Source organism: Centropristis striata, chromosome 4 (genome assembly GCF_030273125.1).
Source record: "Centropristis striata isolate RG_2023a ecotype Rhode Island chromosome 4, C.striata_1.0, whole genome shotgun sequence".
NCBI lineage: Eukaryota > Metazoa > Chordata > Actinopteri > Perciformes > Serranidae > Centropristis > Centropristis striata.
In genome coordinates, this window is record NC_081520.1 from 17,462,762 (window position 1) to 17,480,886 (window position 18,125).

The following is an 18,125-nucleotide window of genomic DNA, read 5'->3' on the forward strand; positions in this document are numbered from 1 at the left end:
GCAGGCACATCCAGAAAGTGGAAACCAAAAGTCCTAAACTCTTAAAGTTAATTGAGAAACCTTTTAGATTTCCAGATGCCATTTCTAAACCCTCTCAGCTTTCAATGAAACACTCTTTCAGCCAAGCAGCTGCCTCAGATTTACTCAGAAGTTTGTTTTGCTGAATCATTTTGGTAAAATCCATGTGTGGCAGAACATGTGCTCAGTTTTTTCTGTTGTAAAACCTGAAGCAAACCCCAAAGCAGAGCTGAGGCAAACAGGAAGGCAGAGCACAGTAATTCCTGTTTCTATTTGTTTAAAGGCGATAAACTGATCACCTGCAAAACATCTGGCAGAGCGTCTGTCTGTCGATTAAAGAGGCTTAGCAACAGTCTGTAGAGCCTTTTTTACAGCACACAGAGAAGAATACTGCAGAAAAGGTGTGTCTAAAAAAACAGATAAAAACACTAAATCTGAAGAAAATTATCTTGCTGCATGGACAGATAATTTCACTTGACAAGATTTCTTAAATTAAGATTATTAAATCTAGAAATAAGCATGTTGAACACTTAAAATAAGAAATTAACTCTTAAAACAAGATAAATTAAAGCTGCCAGCAGCAATGAACTGGCCCGAGCAGAGTGGCCTGACAATTATTCTGGTTTTCAGTGGTTTGGACTGGTTTTATTCTGGTTTTAACTGGTTTTATTCTGGTTTTCAGTGGTTTGAACTGGTTTTATTCTGGTTTTCAGTGGTTTGAACTGGTTTGAGCTGGTTTTATTCTGGCTTTATGTGGTTTTATTCTGGTTTTAAGAGTTAATTTCTTGTTTTAAGCTTTCAACATGCTTATTTCTAGATTTAATCTTAAATCTAGAAATAAGCATGTTAATCTTAAATTAAGAAGTGTGAAATTATCTGTCCATGCAGCAAGATCATTTCCCTCAGATTTAGTGTTTTTATCTTGTTTTAGACACACCTTTTTTGCAGTGAGCACACTGAAGTAAAAAAAAATGGACCTTTTGCGCTATCTATGATTCAAAGAGTTATTGGATTATGATAACACTTTTGGAACTGTGCAGGGTCTCTGAGAGGAACCCCGGAGGGTCTCTGCAGCTCATTAGTCCCCTCTGATTCTTTAACAAACCAACTGGGTATTCAGAGTGCAGGCGGGCAGAAAATGCCAACAAACCCTGAATGTTAATGAGTGGTCTGTTTGTGCATTCCTTCTCCCTGGAAATCTTGTGACTGGGACTGCAGCCGCATGGCTTTTACATCCACAGTTATTTGGCCTGATGGGCTGCCAGCTACCCAGCATGCCCTGCACTAATTACTGGCTCTGAATCAATCTTGTTCTCCCATTGGCTGGAACAGGACCACGCCTCATCTTCCTGGCAGACCCCACATACACACACACACACACAATCACACACAAACTGACAGTTCAAGAGACAAACGGGCCTTTATGTGGTGACTTTAAAGAGCCGCTCGCCTCCAGCTGCCCAGAGACACAACAGACACCAAGCAGCTCCTCAGATCAGTCGCCTTTTAACCCTTCAGATGCTTTGTGTTATGTTCAAATACACACAAAGCTCAGATCTTTGGTGGTTTACAAATATATTTTTTTTTCTTTACCTGTCTTCCTTTTTTACTTTGAAAAACATTGTGGCAACCAACTTTCTGCACTGCTGTGTGTCTAAAAACAAGATAAAAACACTGAATCTGAGGGAAATGATCTTGCTGCATGGACAGATAATTTCACTTGACAAGATTTCTTAAATTAAGATTATTAAATCTAGAAATAAGCATGTTGAACGCTTAAAATAAGAAATTAACTCTTAAAACCAGATAAATTAAAGCGGCCAGCAGCAATGAACTGGCCCAAGCAGAGTGACTTGATGATTATTTGGTTCTTACCAAAATAAAAAAAACTTTAGATTTAGAAGTGTTAGATCATTTATCTTGTTTTAAAATTTCAACATGCTTATTCCTAGATTTAATAAACTTAATTTAAGAAACATCTTGGTTTTATTCTGGTTTTATTCTGGTTTTATTCTTGGTAAGAAACAAATAATTATCAGGTCACTCTGCTCGGGCCAGTTCATCACTGCTTGCAGCTTTTAATTTATCTTGTTTTAAGAGTTAATTTCTTATTTTAAGCGTTCAACATGCTTATTTCTAGATTTAATAATCTTAATTTAAGTAATATCTTGGTTTTATTCTGGTTTTGTGTGGTTTTATTCTGTTTTTAACTGATTTTATTCTGGTTTTATGTGGTTTTATTCTGGTTTTATTCTTGTTTTAAGAGTTAATTTCTACACTTCTAAATCTAAAGTTTTTTTTTATCTTGGTAAGAACCAAATAATTGTCAGGTCACTCTGCTCGGGCCAGTTCATCGCTGCTTGCAGCTTTAATTTATCTTGTTTTAAGAGTTAATTTCTTATTTTAAGCGTACAACATGCTTATTTCTAGATTTAATAATCTTAATTTAAGAAATCTTGTCAAGTGAAATTATCTGTCCATGCAGCAAGATCATTTCCCTCAGATTTAGTGTTTTTATCTTGTTTTTAGACACACCTTTTTTGCAGTGTGTTATGTTCAAATACACACAAAGCTCAGATCTTTGATGATTTATAAATATTTTTTCTCTTTACCTGTCTTTCTTTTTGACTTTGAAAAACATTGTGGCAACCAACTTTATGAAACAACCGCATGATAAATACATTTAACTTAACGTGACCTGACAAGCTCAGAAACACGAAGACGTCTCAGTGCTGCCAGGTAACTCCCTGCTAAACAAATGCCAGGAAAAGTAGACACACAGGATTCATCCTGCAACTTTATTGCAGACTCCAACGTACAAATAGACATACAATCACATACAGTACATAAAACAAACATACAGTGTAAAAGGCGTTATATCAACTAATGTTAAAAAAGTGCTTATGCAAATTCAGTAAGAAGGCATCTAATAAATAATAGCAGTAAAAAGTGGCATATAAAAACAGTGCTTATACACATAAAAGACACAAATACCAGGATTGGTATCTACCAGAAGTACACCTTGGATTGGTCAACTGTATAATGAGATTATTCTGGGACTCCTGCAGTCTACACATAAACCTATACAGCTTGAAAGTGTCCTCTTTAGTTTCCTTGTTAACAAGTAAAACTTGAGTGGTGGAAAAAGTACTCAGATCCCTTACTTAAATAAAAGTACTAATACCACACCGTGAAACTAGTCCTGCATTCAAAACTTGCATAAAAGTAAAAAAGTATCAACATGTACTTTAAGTAAAATAACTTGTTATGCAGGATGGCCCCACAGAGATTGTTTGATATATCAAATCAAATCAAAATCAAATGAAATGGCCTTTAATGTCATTATATAGGCAACTATAACAAAATTGAAAGTGCCGCTGCATAAGGTGCATAGTTATGACAATCATAACACAAAACAACAGTAAAAGAGTAAAAACATTTAAAAATAACGAGCCAGCCAAGGAGAGAAACAAGAACAAGGACATGTGATGTAATAAATAAGTATAAAAATAAATAAAAGACTACTGAAAATGCTATAAATTTATAGATGAGATAGATTGTATGTTTTGCACATATCAATTGTATTGCACTTGTCTGTTTTATTGCACATTTTAATTAATTTATCCTGTGTGGGTGTTGAGAGTTTATATTCTAAATATATTACTGGATTTTTTGCATTGATGCATTTATGTAAGCAGCGTTTTACTTTTGTAAAGATAGGTCTCATTTTAACTAAATATACGGTTATGAGGTTTAATAATATAAAAAAAACCTTGCGTATCATATTTATACAATATTTGCCTCAAATGTAGTGAAGTATAAAGTTACATAAAATGGAAATACTCAAGTAAAGTACAAGCACCTCAAAAGTAAATGTACTTTGTTACATTCCTCCACTGAAAACTTGCAATAACATCCACTGTGTTGTGTGTAATTTGATGAAAAACCTTTCCAGAGTCAATATATTTGAATAATTTATATTCTTCACTGCAGAAACTGCCTCAGTGCTTCCAAGGAAAGTGAAACATTCTCCTGTTGCTGAGCAGGAGGAGACGAGCCCTGAATCTCTCTTATCTTATCAAGCCTTACTTTTACTGCTGTTGCCATGGTTACATCCGCCTGTCATGAGGCAGCGTTTCACCATCCTGATAATCTGATTGGTTGACAGCATCCTGACAGGTTTCAGCATGCTGAAATGCTCCGCAGGTTCTGATTGGCTGATTCAGGCTGCAGACTGATGAGGCAGCTGCAGCTTTAGATTGACAGATCTTATTATAGATTGTGGCTGCTGACTCGTTTTATATTTAAACTTGTAGTAGCCGGTTTTTTTTAAGTCCGTTCAGCTTTTCTACGTGACATTCACTTCCACTAGTGGTCTTTTTTCCTCCTCTCTCTCTGTCGTCTTTGCTGTGATCCTCCTCTGTCACATTGTTTGTCTGAGCTCCACATTCACACTGTTTAATTTCCAGTCGGTGTGGACACACAATGAGGCTTTTCTGTTTACTTTACTGTGTCTGCTGACTTCTTCAAAGACTGTGGCTGTATCCCAAAGTCAAGGAAGGATCCTCAAACAGCTGACTTTGAAGGATATTACGTCATCGTCAGCTGAAGGACTGTCCCAATGTCCAGGATCCTTCAGAGGACAGAGTCCTTCTTTTGATTAAATTCCAAGGATGCATGTGTGTATCCTCCGTGTCCCGAGTACCCATAATGCCAACCTGGTCTCACAGGAATCCGTGAAATAGCCACGTCATCACTCAAATTTCCGTGAAACTGACACGGATTTCGCTACAAAATACAGTTTCAGTTAGTTATCGTTTTTAAAAGACTCAAGTTTTTATTTTTATTTCAGTTAACGAAAATGTTTTTTCAATTCTAGTTTTCGTTGTTTTGTTAATAACCTTGGTTCAAACTGATAAAATCTTCTTAGTTCTGTTGCGGTTGTACATGAAATTTTTTTCTCCAAGCACCAGGGAAATAAATCCTGCATCCTTCGTCCATCATCTGTGGCATAGTCTCGGTTATGCATGGCCCGCTGTGGTTTCTGCTGACTCGGTGCTCTCTATTGTCCGGTTAATGTGAAACTGAGCACTGAGGGTTGCAAAGAATAAATAATTCAGAATCTTACAGGAACGCCTGATGTTATGGAACAAAGTCTCAGGAGCTTTGAAGATACTTGTCTATATATTCTGTGTGTATTGTTTGAATCATCTCACACTTCTTAACAATCTTTACAGGAACATTTCATTCATTGTATTTTCTATTTCAGCAAATCCAAAGAATGCACCTACAATGCAGGTAAGATGTGTTTTTTGTTTTACCATACTTAATTATTTGTGTCTGTTAGTCTGAGTTTTTACTTTAAGACTGCTTTAGTTATTATTTCTTAGCCTCCAATAACTGCCACACTCTAATTAACTTTAAAGTGGATGAGCAGCCTCTGATGTGTGAAACTCAATTGGCTTTCAGGAGTTAATGAAGTACTCCTTGAAGGATTTAATTTTTCTCATTAGAAACATGGAGCATCAATTTGAATTACTAAAGAGCCTGAGAAGTACGGACTCCTGACCTTAGAAAGAGGAACTAAAGAACAACACAAATTTGAGGCTTCTATATTGAATAAAGGTTACAGAAGGATTGGCCTATATTCTATATTCTGTATAGATTTCCTGACACCATAACATTCTTCTGCATTCTTTCTTCTGCTTGGTTTCACTGGGCAATTTGTCGGAAAACAGCAAATGTCACAAATGAAAGGAAACAGAACCAATGTACGTAAACGATGAGAGAGTGTTCCTTTCACAAAAGTTTGAACAAAGTTCTATAACCTATGGTCAGTTACTGGTATTTATTTAATTTGGTAACACAAATTCAACATAAATTTGTTGCTTATTAGCATGCAAATAAGTAACATATCGGCTCTTAATTAGTCATTATTAAGTAGTTATTAATGCCTTATTCTGCATGGCCTTATTATACAACCAGTAAGCAATGGGTCACTGCTAGACTAACTTTGGCACAAAGTGATCCACTTTGTAGAGTAATGATTGACATTACAATCTACCAATCCTCATCCAGTCATCCAAAAGGAGCCACCAGTCACGTCAAAGGTCTGGAGAAGGTGGCTATTTGCCGTTTCCATGGTTTCGTTCACCGCTATGTAGAGACTTATAAAGTCCATACAAAGTAAAGCATATTAAGATCATAACTCGTATACAACAACTTCCTTACTTACTACTAATAAGCAATAATTCTGAGGTTATTGAGGGAAAACTCTTAGTTAATGTCTTACTGATTGTATAATAAGGCCACGCAGAATAAGGCATTGATAACTACTTAATAATGACTAATTAACAATATGACAATATGTTACTTATTTGCATGAAAATAAGAAACTTATTAATGTTGAATATGTTTTCCCTAATATAAATTGTTACCATTCATGGTTATTGCCTTCTGTCGTCAACTTTATTCCATGATAATCTATAAAAGAGTCTTTCTGTAAGGAAGTTTAATTTATTTCAGAATTTTGCACTGAGCAACAAGGTTTAATAAGTGATGAACTCAGTTGTCATTTTCTCCAAAGAGACGGAAAGATGTACCGTCACCTCCATGTTCTTCGTGTCTTTTCTGCTTCTCTCTGTAGCTCGACTTTTGTTTCGTTGCTCCTTTCTCTCTTTTTTCTTTCTTCTTGCTCATTTAAGATCTCGTCTTTGTTTCTCTTCCCTCTCTCTCTCTTTCCTCCAGAGGACGGCTACGTGAGGATGTTCCTCCGAGGTCGTCCTGTCACCATGCACATCCCCGACCAGCAGAGGGAGAGCTACAGCCTCGACCAGAAGGTGGCGCAGCCTGACCGCAAGCTCAAACTGCAGTGGGTGTATCCTTCAGACTGGGACAAACCGAGGAATAGATAGAGAGATAGGACCAGGAGGGAGTGGATGAATGAATTGTTCTGTTCACATCTGAGTTATGAAACAATCTGCTAAACTCATCTCTCCAAAAATCTCCTCCAATGATCAGGCCGTGTGAAGTACCTGGCAGGATTTTAATGAAGAAAAGGTAAAACTGAAAATAAACAAATAATACAGACAATATTAACCATAAATCATAATCATGCATAAGTCAAATATAACTTATAACATGTTAAATCCTCCTCAACAAATATACAAATAAACATATTCACTGGCAATGCCACAAGAATAAAGAAGGATGAGGATTGTTGCTCTTGTGGATAACAAAACAGGACTCGGAGAGTCACCAAAATAAAAGTCACCTCTTCAAAATAAAAGTTCTTCAATTTCTCTGTTACATAACATGAATGAATGAGATTTCAATATTTATTGATCAGATTAGACTTTGAAAACCTCTGGAATAGATGGATAGAAAGCTAAATAATTGCCAGACTCCATTAATTGTTAACTTTGGGTCATACAAGCTTTACTTCGTCCATCATAGACCATCAAGTACAAGTATGATCACCTGAAGTGAGTTGTACTCTTAGTTTCTTACTTTTTGTTCATCTGGAAATCGTAAAAGTGGCGTAAGCTTCAATCCTTGTGAGTCACTTGGGTAAAAAGCATCAGCTTGATGTGTAAATCAGCATCAGTCCACCTCCACCCACCTTGTTCCTTAAGTTAAGTGTGGACCAGGTACGGCTACCGTGGACGTGACTGCCGCTCCAACCTCTACCTGCTGCCCACTGGAGAGATCGTCTACTTCAACGCCTCTGTGGTGGTTCTGTACAACACCGAGGAGCAGCAGCAGAGACACTACCTGGGCCACAACGACGACGTCAAATGGTGAGGAAACGGCAGATAAAGGCTTAAAGACATAAGCTTAAATATCTCACACCTGGCCAGCTGATGAGGAACCTAAACGGACTAAAGAGAGAAAGTTTCCCTCTGATTCTCTCTTCATTCCTGTTTTGTTGTAACACGTCATTGACAGCTTCATGTAGCAGAGTGTGTTTATCATGAATGTGACTTTTGGTTTACTTGATGAGTGCTAGTTGACATCCTGAATGAGCTCTGTGACTGGGAAGTAAATAAACTTAATCCCCCCCCTGGGGCATGCTGGGAAAGCTCCTCATCTCTACAGGGAAACATTTGTGTTTTCCTCTCCCACGCCATCACAAAAAATACATCACAATTAGTTGGATTGCAATAATTTTTTCCTTATTTGTCGAAGTCAGAGACCAAAAAGAAAACAATGTCTGTCATGGAAACTGTAGTAACTGATGTTAAATCCTTAAAAAACGACAATCACTGCACAGGAAGAAAATGTTTGATTTTTTTGTACAACATCCACCAATGACACAACACAAACAACTGCCCAGACATCCGAACATAGACATACATAGACAGCCACTGACAAAAAATTGTAAATGAACAGAGTTAAAAATAAATAAATAAATAAAAATAATAAAATATATATATATATATATATATATATATATATATATATATATATATATATAATTAAAAATGAATTTAAAAAAAGATTGACAACCAAAAGGATAAAATACATGGAAGAAAGAAAAATGTGGAAGAAAATAAATAAATAATAGAAAATAATAAAATAAATTAAAGAAATAAAATAAAAATAAAGGGGGTTAAAAAGGGTTTCTCATAAAATACCAAGAAGGGGCGCCATATTTTGTAGAATTTGTTCTCCGAACCCCGAATAGTGTATCTAATCTTCTCTAAAATGATGCAGTAATGTGCTGCCCACTGCTCCTTGCATGGTGTGTTCACTTGTGTGTAAAAAAGGATGGGTTAAATGCAGAGGTTGAATTTCCCCATTGTGGGATTAATAAAGTAATCTTCTTCTTCTTCTCATATCATGTCTCTGAGCCAATGTGAAGAGGAGCTGGTTCCTTCCATTTCAGTTAAAATAGCTCCGATGGGACAGTATTTAGTGTTTACATTAATCTGATAATTAAGCTGGGATTTTACACATTTTCCATAAAAGCCAGAAGCAGTGTTTGAAAATGTAAATGAAGTAATAATTTACATTTCTCTTCTTAGCCTGAGTGTGCATCCTGACATGGTTACCATCGCAACGGGGCAAGTGGCTGGAAACTCTAAAGATGGAAAGGTACGTGATGGAAGCATCATTTACATCCTCCTACACAGTTGCATTGTTTTACTGAACTTATATTGCTGCTACAGAGAATAAAAATACCGCCCTCATTTTATCTAATCCGTTTTTTTGTTTCTACACATCAAAATCCTTTGTGTGACACTGTTTCTTTGTCTCTCCTGTGTGTTCAGCTGCTGGCTCCTCACGTCCGTGTTTGGGACTCTGTGAGCCTCAACACGCTGCACGTGATTGGGATGGGAGTGTTTGACAGGGCCGTCACCTGTGTGGCGTTCTCCAAGTCGGTAAGCAGCTTCACATCCTGGTCTATAAAAGAGCAAAGGGAACACATATTCAACATGAATTAGTTGCTCATTAGCATGCAAATAAGTAACATAATTAGTCATTATTAAGTAGTTATTAATGCCTTATTCTGCATGGCCTTATTATACAACCAGTAAGACATTAACTAAGAGTTTTCCCTTCTTTTCATCTCTTTGGAGAAAATGACAACCGAGTTGTCTCATCACTTATCAAAACCTTTGCTCAGTGCAAAATTCTGAAATAAATTACATTTCCTTACAGGAAGACTCTTTTATAGATTATCATGAAATAAAGTTGATGACAGAAGGCAATAACCATGAATGGTAACACTTTACATTAGGAAAAAACATATTCAACATTAATTAGTTGCTTATTTTAATGCAAATAAGTAACATATTAGCTTTTATTATAAAGTAGTTATTAATGCCTTATTCTGCATGGCCTTATTATACAACCAGTAAGACATTAACTAAGAGTTTTCCCTCAATAACCTCATTATTATTGCTAATTAGTAGTAAGTGAGGAAGTTGTTGTATATGAGTTATGATCTTAATATGCTTTACTTTGTATGGACTTTATAAGTCTCTACATAGCGGTGAACGAAACCATGGAAACGGCAAATAGCCACCTTCTCCAGACCTTTGAGGTGACTGGTGGCTCCTTTTGGATGATTGGATGAGGATTGGTAGATTGTAATGTCAATCATTACTCTACAAAGTGGATCACTGGTAGACTAACATTGGCGCGAAGTGAGCCACTTTAAAGTCCATACAAAGTAAAGCATACCGATAACGTGTTCCCTAATATAAAGTGTGACCGCAAATATTTATTAAGAATTTAGCTTTATGAACATCTGACTCCTTGTTTCTCTGTCAGAACGGCGGCTCCTTCCTCTGCGCTGTGGACGACGCCAACGATCACATCCTGTCGGTCTGGAACTGGCAGAAGGAGAAGCAGCTGGCTGACGTGAAGGTACACTGACCTTTGACATTTGACCATGTTCCCATTTATACAGCTTTATAACAAACAATATTGACTACCAACATGGACAAAATGGTGACATTATTACAGATTCTCTTCACATAACTCGGTGGTTTTCAAACTGCGGAGCGCGCCCCCTAGGGGGGCCACGGAGTTACGACAAGGGTGGCCGCAGTGACAGTTTTTTATTTACAAAAGTGGGGCCCAGCACAAAAAGTTTGCAAACCACTGACATAACTTGTAAACGTGTTTGGATCTCCATGTCTCCTGTCTCTGCAGTGCTCCAATGACTCTGTTCTGGGCGCCGTGTTTCATCCCATGGATGCCAACCTGATTGTCACCTGTGGAAAATCTCACATCAACTTCTGGACCATGGAGGGCAACACTCTCACCAAGAGACAAGGCCTGTTTGAGGTACAGCTGCGATTACAACTGCTCTAAAAATGTATCGTACAACCCAACAACCTCAACTTAACAGCCACCGAAATACCCTTAGTCGTTTTAAATTAAATGAATCCTCCTTTCTCCCTCTCTAGAAACATGAGAAGCCAAAGTATGTGCTGTGCGTGGCGTTTGCTGAGAACGGAGACGCCATCACAGGAGACTCCAGTGGAAACATCTACGTCTGGGCCAAAGGTAGACTAAATAAATCACAGTGATCCAAACCCTTTTGTGCAACGGATTTAAAAGATTGTCTCCAAACACTGACAGACCGGCCGCTCATTAAAGTATAAAAATCTTAATGCAGCAATGCCGTTCATGTAGGAACATGATGGGATGTTGAAAAGCAATCTCTAAAGATACAATAAAATATAATCATGTTGCCAGTTAGGGATCCCTACTTGTGCTACACTGCCTGAACACAGTTTTTGGAGGTAATAAACGTGAAAAATGTTCTCTGGGCTGATCATCATCCAGAGATGTTAATATACAGATTTGTTTTTCCTACTTTTTCAAAAGCCTGCACTGCAAAAAAGTTGTGTCTAAAAACAAGATAAAAACACTAAATTTGAGGGAAATTATCTTGCTGCATGGACAGATAATTTCACTTGACAAGATTTCTTGAATTAAGATTATTAAATCGAGAAATTAACTCTTAAAACAAGATAAATTAAAGCTGCAAGCAGCGATGAACTGGCCCGAGCAGAGTGACCTGAAAATTATTTGTTTCTTACCAAGAAAAAACTTCAGATTTAGAAGTGTTCGATAATTTATCTTGTTTTAAGAGTTAATTTCTTATTTTAAGCGTTCAACATGCTTATATCCAGATTTAATAATCTTAATTTAAGAAATCTTGTCAAGTGAAATTATCTGTACATGCAGCAAGATCATTTCCCTCAGATTTAGTGTTTTTATCTTGTTTTTAGACACCTTTTTTGCAGTGTACCTGCCTGAACACAGTTTTTAGAGGTAATTTAGGTGAAAAATGTTCTTTGGGTTAATCATAATCCAACGATGTTAATGTACAGATTTGTACTACTTCTTCAAAAGCCTGGAAATATAAAACAATCTGTGTCCTCTGGGTTTTAAATTCCTGTTTGTTCTGATTGACAGGTGGTAGCCGCATCAGCCAGGTGGTATCTGGGGCCCACGAGGGCGGGATTTTCTCTATCTGTGTCCTGAAGGACGGCACCATGGTGTCTGGAGGAGGAAAGGACCGCAAGGTGGTGCTGTGGAACCACGACTACAGAAAACAGGCTGAGATGGAGGTGAGGGAGCTGAAGTGTCCAAAGGGACAGAGACGGAATATTTCTGCACAGAAAATCAGTTTCCTTTGGACACTTATTGGGTCTGGTCCTTTTGTCTTTGAGCTCTATCTTGATGTGTACAGTGTGTGATACGTCTGTGCTGTGTGTCCAGGTGGGCGAGGCGCTGGGTCCCGTCCGAGCTCTGGCCGAAGGTAAACCTGGAGAGCTCTTCGTAGGAACCACCAAGAATGCCATCGTCCGAGCTGCCTTCCCTGATACACTAACTCCTATTGTCCAGGTACACGCACACATAGCCGTGTTTCCTTTAGGGGGAAGAGTGGCCACCGGGAAAGTCTCAGGCCACGCCCTCTCAAATGTCCTCTCACTCTGCGTGTCTCCATTACAAAAAGGCCCCCAGAGGGATTTAGAGACTCTGGAGGTGACATTTGGTTTTCGACAGATTAAACACGGGAGACTTAACTGTGGCCGCCGTCGCTAACTGTGCACAACGTCAGCAGCTGATCATAAACAAAGCAGCATGGCTAATTATGCACAGCGTCTCCGCTGATCGTAAACATAGTGATGGTGAATTAACCGGCATCACTAACTGTTCACAGAGTGTCCGGTGCTTGTTGTAAACAAACAGAGATCGCTAAGTGAACACCTCCTGCAGCAGCAGCACATACACACTGTACTGCTACAGAGCTAACTGTTAGCCTGTTAGCAATTTGCAGACTTGACGCTAAGGGGTTAACATCCCCTCCGGCTCTGCAGCTGGGAGAGACTGCTGCAGGAGGACTGTGCCGCTTCGACTACAAAAGTCTCCAATAACACCAGATAAAGTCGCTGGATTTGTCTCCAGTCGCTTTTTTGAAAAATAGTCGCTAAGGAGGTCTGAAAAGTTGCTAAATATAGCAACAAAGTCGCTTTGTCGGCTTTTACAAAATGGCACGTGTTGTTATGGTGTCGAGTACTACGTCACATCCTGCTTAGCGTTCTATCCAATCAGCAACCAGGCTTTATTCAGAGGAGAAAAACGGCCCTGCTCTTCTACAGGGACGAAAAAAGTCCAGAAAAAAGTCAGCTCCGGGCGGCTCGTATTCAAATTAGGGGCGTTTCGGCGAGTGAGACCCGCCTCATTCTGGGTATTGGGTGGTAGTGGAAACAGCCCTTTAACAAACATATTAACTTGCAGCACACTCTGGTGCCTTAAATAATGCTTGTCATGTGTTACAGGGTCACACAGATGAGCTGTGGGGTCTGGATGTTCATCCCTCCATGGAGCAGTTCGTCACCTGCTCTCAGGACAAACAGGTTCACCTCTGGGACACCAACTCCCACCAGCCCCTCTGGAGCAAGACCATCGAGGTGACTTCTTCTTTTTTTGGTGCCTTAAACATCAGGATGTAAATAAATAATTTAAAAGAAATATACAGTTCTGTCTGAGGTTAAATAAACCAAGTTAACTGACTCTCTGCTGCAGGATCCAGGGCGGTCTGCAGGTTTCCATCCCAGCGGGGCGGTTCTGGCTGTGGGGACTATGACTGGAAGGTCAGCCTCTAAACTATCAACATTCACAACAGGAGACAAGAACAGATCCATTTCTTAAAGCAGCAACAAGGGGGATTACTATATATTAAGTTTAAATGTATTTATATTTATTGCCAAAAAAACATTTAAAGTTTTTGACTTGGTGGTTTGTTTGTTTTGGTCAATTTTAAATAAATAAAATAATATATGTAATAGTTTTTCTTTTTGAGGCAGCATATACAGAAATCTATTAATCAAATTGTGATATAAAATTTAAAAAATACAACTGATAATGAAAGAAATAATGAACAAATAACAAATAAACAGAGGCATCAATGGTTGATTGACTTATTTGCTATTCACGCTGTTAATGCTGAAGCAATCTGTCTGTTAATTTATGTGTAATTTGTAATTTATGTGTTTGTGTTGCAGGTGGTTGGTGCTGGACACTGACACCAGGGATCTTGTTTCTATGCACACAGACGGAAATGAGATTATTTCCAACGTCAAATACTCTCCAGGTAAACCATCACCTGTTAACACCGATCTGGTCAGCTGGTCTAGCATGCTTCAGTCCTGTATTAATGTTAATATTGCTGTTAACTCTGGGCTCCTTGTGCCTTTCAGATGGTAACTTCCTGGCTGTTGCTTCCCATGACAACTTTGTTTACATCTATGCTGTGACGGAGAACGGCCGAAAGTACAGCCGTGTGGGGAAATGCACTGTAAGTAAACTTTCCTAAAAAATAACCATCGCAAATGCAATAATCCCACCAACGTAAATGTGAAAATGAACGACAATGCTGCTTGCGTACTTCCGTCGTGTGATAGCGGAGCGGAGAGCCAGCAGCTGGATTTTGCACCCACAGTCAGTATTAATAGTATGTGTATAGGCAGGAAACAACGACAACATTTGTGGGAACTTATTACAATATTGAAAGTTGAAGTTTTCCCCACTTCCCCACAAGCGTAATAAGTCCCTGCAAACGTAATCGTACATTTTTGGGAAATTGCATGTTACGTTTGTAGTATGCCGCGGCTATTACGTTTGTGGAAAATGTGTTACGTTTGTGGGATTATTGCTTTAAAAGCTGCAGATTTTTATTACGTTTGTGGGCATTATTACATATTCACAGGTGTTACACAATCCTCACAATACATAAGCTTCAAAAATACTTAAAATTATGTCATAAATTTAAGGTTGAAAGATGAATAACTTTATTGTTACTGTTTATTTACTGTTTAACTTAATTGTCACTTCTTCTTAAAGTATAAGAATTAAATTGGAATTTAATGAATGACAACTGATCTCTTCTTCATAAAAGCTGAAAGACGCTGAGAAATTTCAGTCACGTGTTTGCAATGGAACCCTCTTACTGTGATCTCTGTTCAAGCAACATAGACTTCCTTCTCTCTGCAGGGCCACTCCAGCTTCGTCACCCATCTGGACTGGTCCACAGACAGCCAGTACCTCGTCACCAACTCAGGAGACTACGAGATCCTCTTCTGTAGGTCCTCCTCTTCTCTCTGGTCATGTCTGCACTGCAAAAAAAGTGTGTCTAAAAACAAGATAAAAACACTAAATCTGAGGGAAATTATCTTGCTGCATGGACAGATAATTTCACTTGACAAGATTTCTTAAATTAAGATTGTTGAATCTAGAAATAAGCATGTTGAACGCTTAAATTAAGAAATTAACTCTTAAAACCCTCAGATTTAGTGTTTTTATCTTGTTTTTAGACACAGCTTTTTTGCACTGTGCACTTTAATTTGATTGATCTGCTAAAATATGTAAACTAAAGTCACTCATGTTTCAGAAGCTGTGACTTGACTTGTACTCATCAAAACGCATGACGGTTATTTTAATGTCCCACTCTGTTTTTGCAGGGGAGGCATCCAGTGGTAAACATGTGACCAACATGGACACGGTGCGCAACCAGGAGTGGGCCACTTCCACCTGCACTCTGAGCTTTAACACCTTTGGTAAGCAGATAAATATCATTGTGATTGGATTATCTCAAGTCAAGTCAATTTTATTTATATAGCCCAAAATCACAAATTTGCCTCAAAGGGCTTTACAGAGTGTAAATGGTACGACACCCTCTGTCCTTAGACCCTCACATCGGCCAGGGAAAAACTCCTCAATGGACAGACGTCAATAGGTGTCGTTGTACAGATCAACAGAGTAGAATAGAGTAGATAGAGGATGAAGGGGGAGAGGGAGGGAGGATAGAGAGAGACGGTTGAGAGAGAGACCGAGAGGAGCAGGAGTTCTGGGAGGAGACAGCAGCAGGTGGTGAAGCTCCACTATTGGCCAGTAGTGATGGTGAGTGTAGAGTGGACCAGGAGAGGAGCATTCCCATCTGGGGCCAAACCAGATCCACAGCAATGAGACTAGCAGGAGAGAGAGACAGGACCACTGAGAAAATACTAGCTTGTGTCATGTATTATTGGGAGATCAGAGAGAGAAGAAAAGAGGGGCCCGGTGTATCGTGTCCCCCGACACATTGGGCCTTCAGCGGCATAACTAGGGGCTGGTCCAAGGCCTCAGCCAGCCCTAACTATAGGCTTAAGTTTTAAGTTTAAGTTTACTCTTGAATAAAGACTGTCTGCCTCCCGTACTGAGACTTGATAACTAAAGGCTCTTGCTCCCAGTCTAGTTTTAAGGACTTTAGGAACCACAAGTAACCTAGAATTTTGGGAACGTAGTGCTCTAGAAGGGTATTTAAGATATGATGGTGCCTGACCATTTAGAGCTTTGTAAGTAAGAAGATGGATTTTAAGATCAAGCTTGTGAGTTGAATTTTCCTGTAGTGTCAACAGATTAATTATTAAAATTGTGTGTTTTTATATTCTGAGCAGTTCAGGGGTAAGGTGGCTGATGCTGAGAGCAATTAGCAGTGATGGCAAAGAGCAGAAAGAGCAAAACAGGCAAAAACAGTTAAAACTTTCTAAGCATTTGTAAACACACTGATGTTATTTAATGTCAAAATACCAGGGTGCAAAAGTTGACCAAAAACTATTTGGGAGTTTTATCTTTTAAATGTTCTCAGTTCTGTTGGTGGAGAAACTTTGATTGACTGTACTGCATTTAGCTGCAGCATCAAGTGAATCTTAATGACTGTCTCTCTCACCCTTTCACTAATTCCCTCTCTTCCTCAGGAATCTGGCCAGACGGAGCAGACGGCACCGACATCAACGCCGTGTGCAGGTCACATGACGGATCCCTGCTGGCCTCTGCCGATGACTTTGGCAAAGTGCACTTGTTCTCCTCCCCCTGCTCTCAACCAAGGGTCAGTCACGTCCTTTCACAGCTGTCAGCATCACTGGCTCTGTGTTTATATGAACAGGTTGTTCCTCTGTTGAAATATGTATGACCTGAAGCTATCACACAGTTAGTTACATGACTGTTTTTTAAATTATTTCTGTTCTGCATCGATCTTTTACACTTCACCCACCTACTACTACTCTGCCTACACTGCAAAAAAATGAGAAATAAATAACTAGAATTAAGCAAATACATGCTTGAAACAAGTAAAATTATCTGCCAGTGCAGTAAGTAAATATTTCTTTGTAAGAATTCTTTAAGTAAGTAAAAATATCTAAGCACTGGAAAAACCAAAGATGTCTTAACCCAGAAGAACCCAGACCCAGTAATACTTAAAGGAAAATGAGGGGGGATATACCACAGACCAAGTGGACCACATAGAACACATTTATGATGTTTTTTGTTTTTTTTTAAATGTCAAAGATCTGTGATGTGACATTGGCCGTTTATATAAAAAAACTAGACACATTTTCTACTTACAGAGACACAAATGTGCCTTTTTCTTTGCATCTCTACAACATTTATCAAAATTGTGACGTTAATAGTGCTGTTTAACAATAAATTATTTTTCAGATTTTTAAAAACATAACCATTTGGCTTTTTGTTGCATCTCCATAACATATATCAAAATTGTGACTTTAATTTGTTCATGAAATATGGTCAGAACAAGTTAAATGCAATACAGGATGCCCTATTAAAGGATTAGAGTTGTTAAATGAGTTTAAACTTGGACTCATAACAACAAATAAGCTTTTTGAAGTCACTTCTTGTCACAGTCACCGTGTCGCTTAGGGATTTAATGAGTTACGGTGAAGCATAAGGCTGAATATGGGATATTTGTGTTTGTTACACAGGTGTCACCATGGGTTCTTATGGGTTAATATAAGTCCAAAAATACTTATTTTGAGCAAGTGTAGTTAAAATAAGCCATAAATACTTGAAACTAGCATGTTTTTTTTCTAATTTCAGTATCTGTGGGTAGATACTGGTGGTAGAAAAAGCTTTTGAAATAGCATTTAAACTACATACAACTAAAACTCTCAATTTGAACCAATATTTTAGGTAAAAAGTCATCATTTTCAACAGTTGAATAGCTTGAAAAGCATGAAAAAGCTCACAATGTCAATCCTGAAAACAAGTCTTTACACAAGACTGAAATAAAAATCCCTGTGAAGAGG

The 18,125-nt window shown here is 38.4% G+C and overlaps 1 protein-coding gene across 2 annotated transcripts in view; it reads left to right on the plus strand.

Moving 5' to 3' along the window:
* eml2 (EMAP like 2) overlaps nt 1–18,125 on the plus strand; it is a 54,025-nt gene that overhangs the window by 31,865 nt on the left and 4,035 nt on the right. For both annotated transcript variants that reach the window (XM_059332004.1, XM_059332005.1), the window contains 17 exons: nt 5,288–5,316; nt 6,766–6,895; nt 7,668–7,817; nt 9,045–9,114; nt 9,291–9,401; nt 10,297–10,392; nt 10,681–10,815; nt 10,938–11,037; nt 11,956–12,110; nt 12,262–12,387; nt 13,326–13,457; nt 13,573–13,640; nt 14,052–14,140; nt 14,247–14,344; nt 15,040–15,127; nt 15,507–15,602; nt 16,782–16,912. In XM_059332004.1, the coding sequence (XP_059187987.1) occupies nt 5,288–5,316; nt 6,766–6,895; nt 7,668–7,817; nt 9,045–9,114; nt 9,291–9,401; nt 10,297–10,392; nt 10,681–10,815; nt 10,938–11,037; nt 11,956–12,110; nt 12,262–12,387; nt 13,326–13,457; nt 13,573–13,640; nt 14,052–14,140; nt 14,247–14,344; nt 15,040–15,127; nt 15,507–15,602; nt 16,782–16,912 (1,804 nt within the window). The remainder of the gene's footprint in view (nt 1–5,287; nt 5,317–6,765; nt 6,896–7,667; nt 7,818–9,044; nt 9,115–9,290; nt 9,402–10,296; nt 10,393–10,680; nt 10,816–10,937; nt 11,038–11,955; nt 12,111–12,261; nt 12,388–13,325; nt 13,458–13,572; nt 13,641–14,051; nt 14,141–14,246; nt 14,345–15,039; nt 15,128–15,506; nt 15,603–16,781; nt 16,913–18,125) is intronic.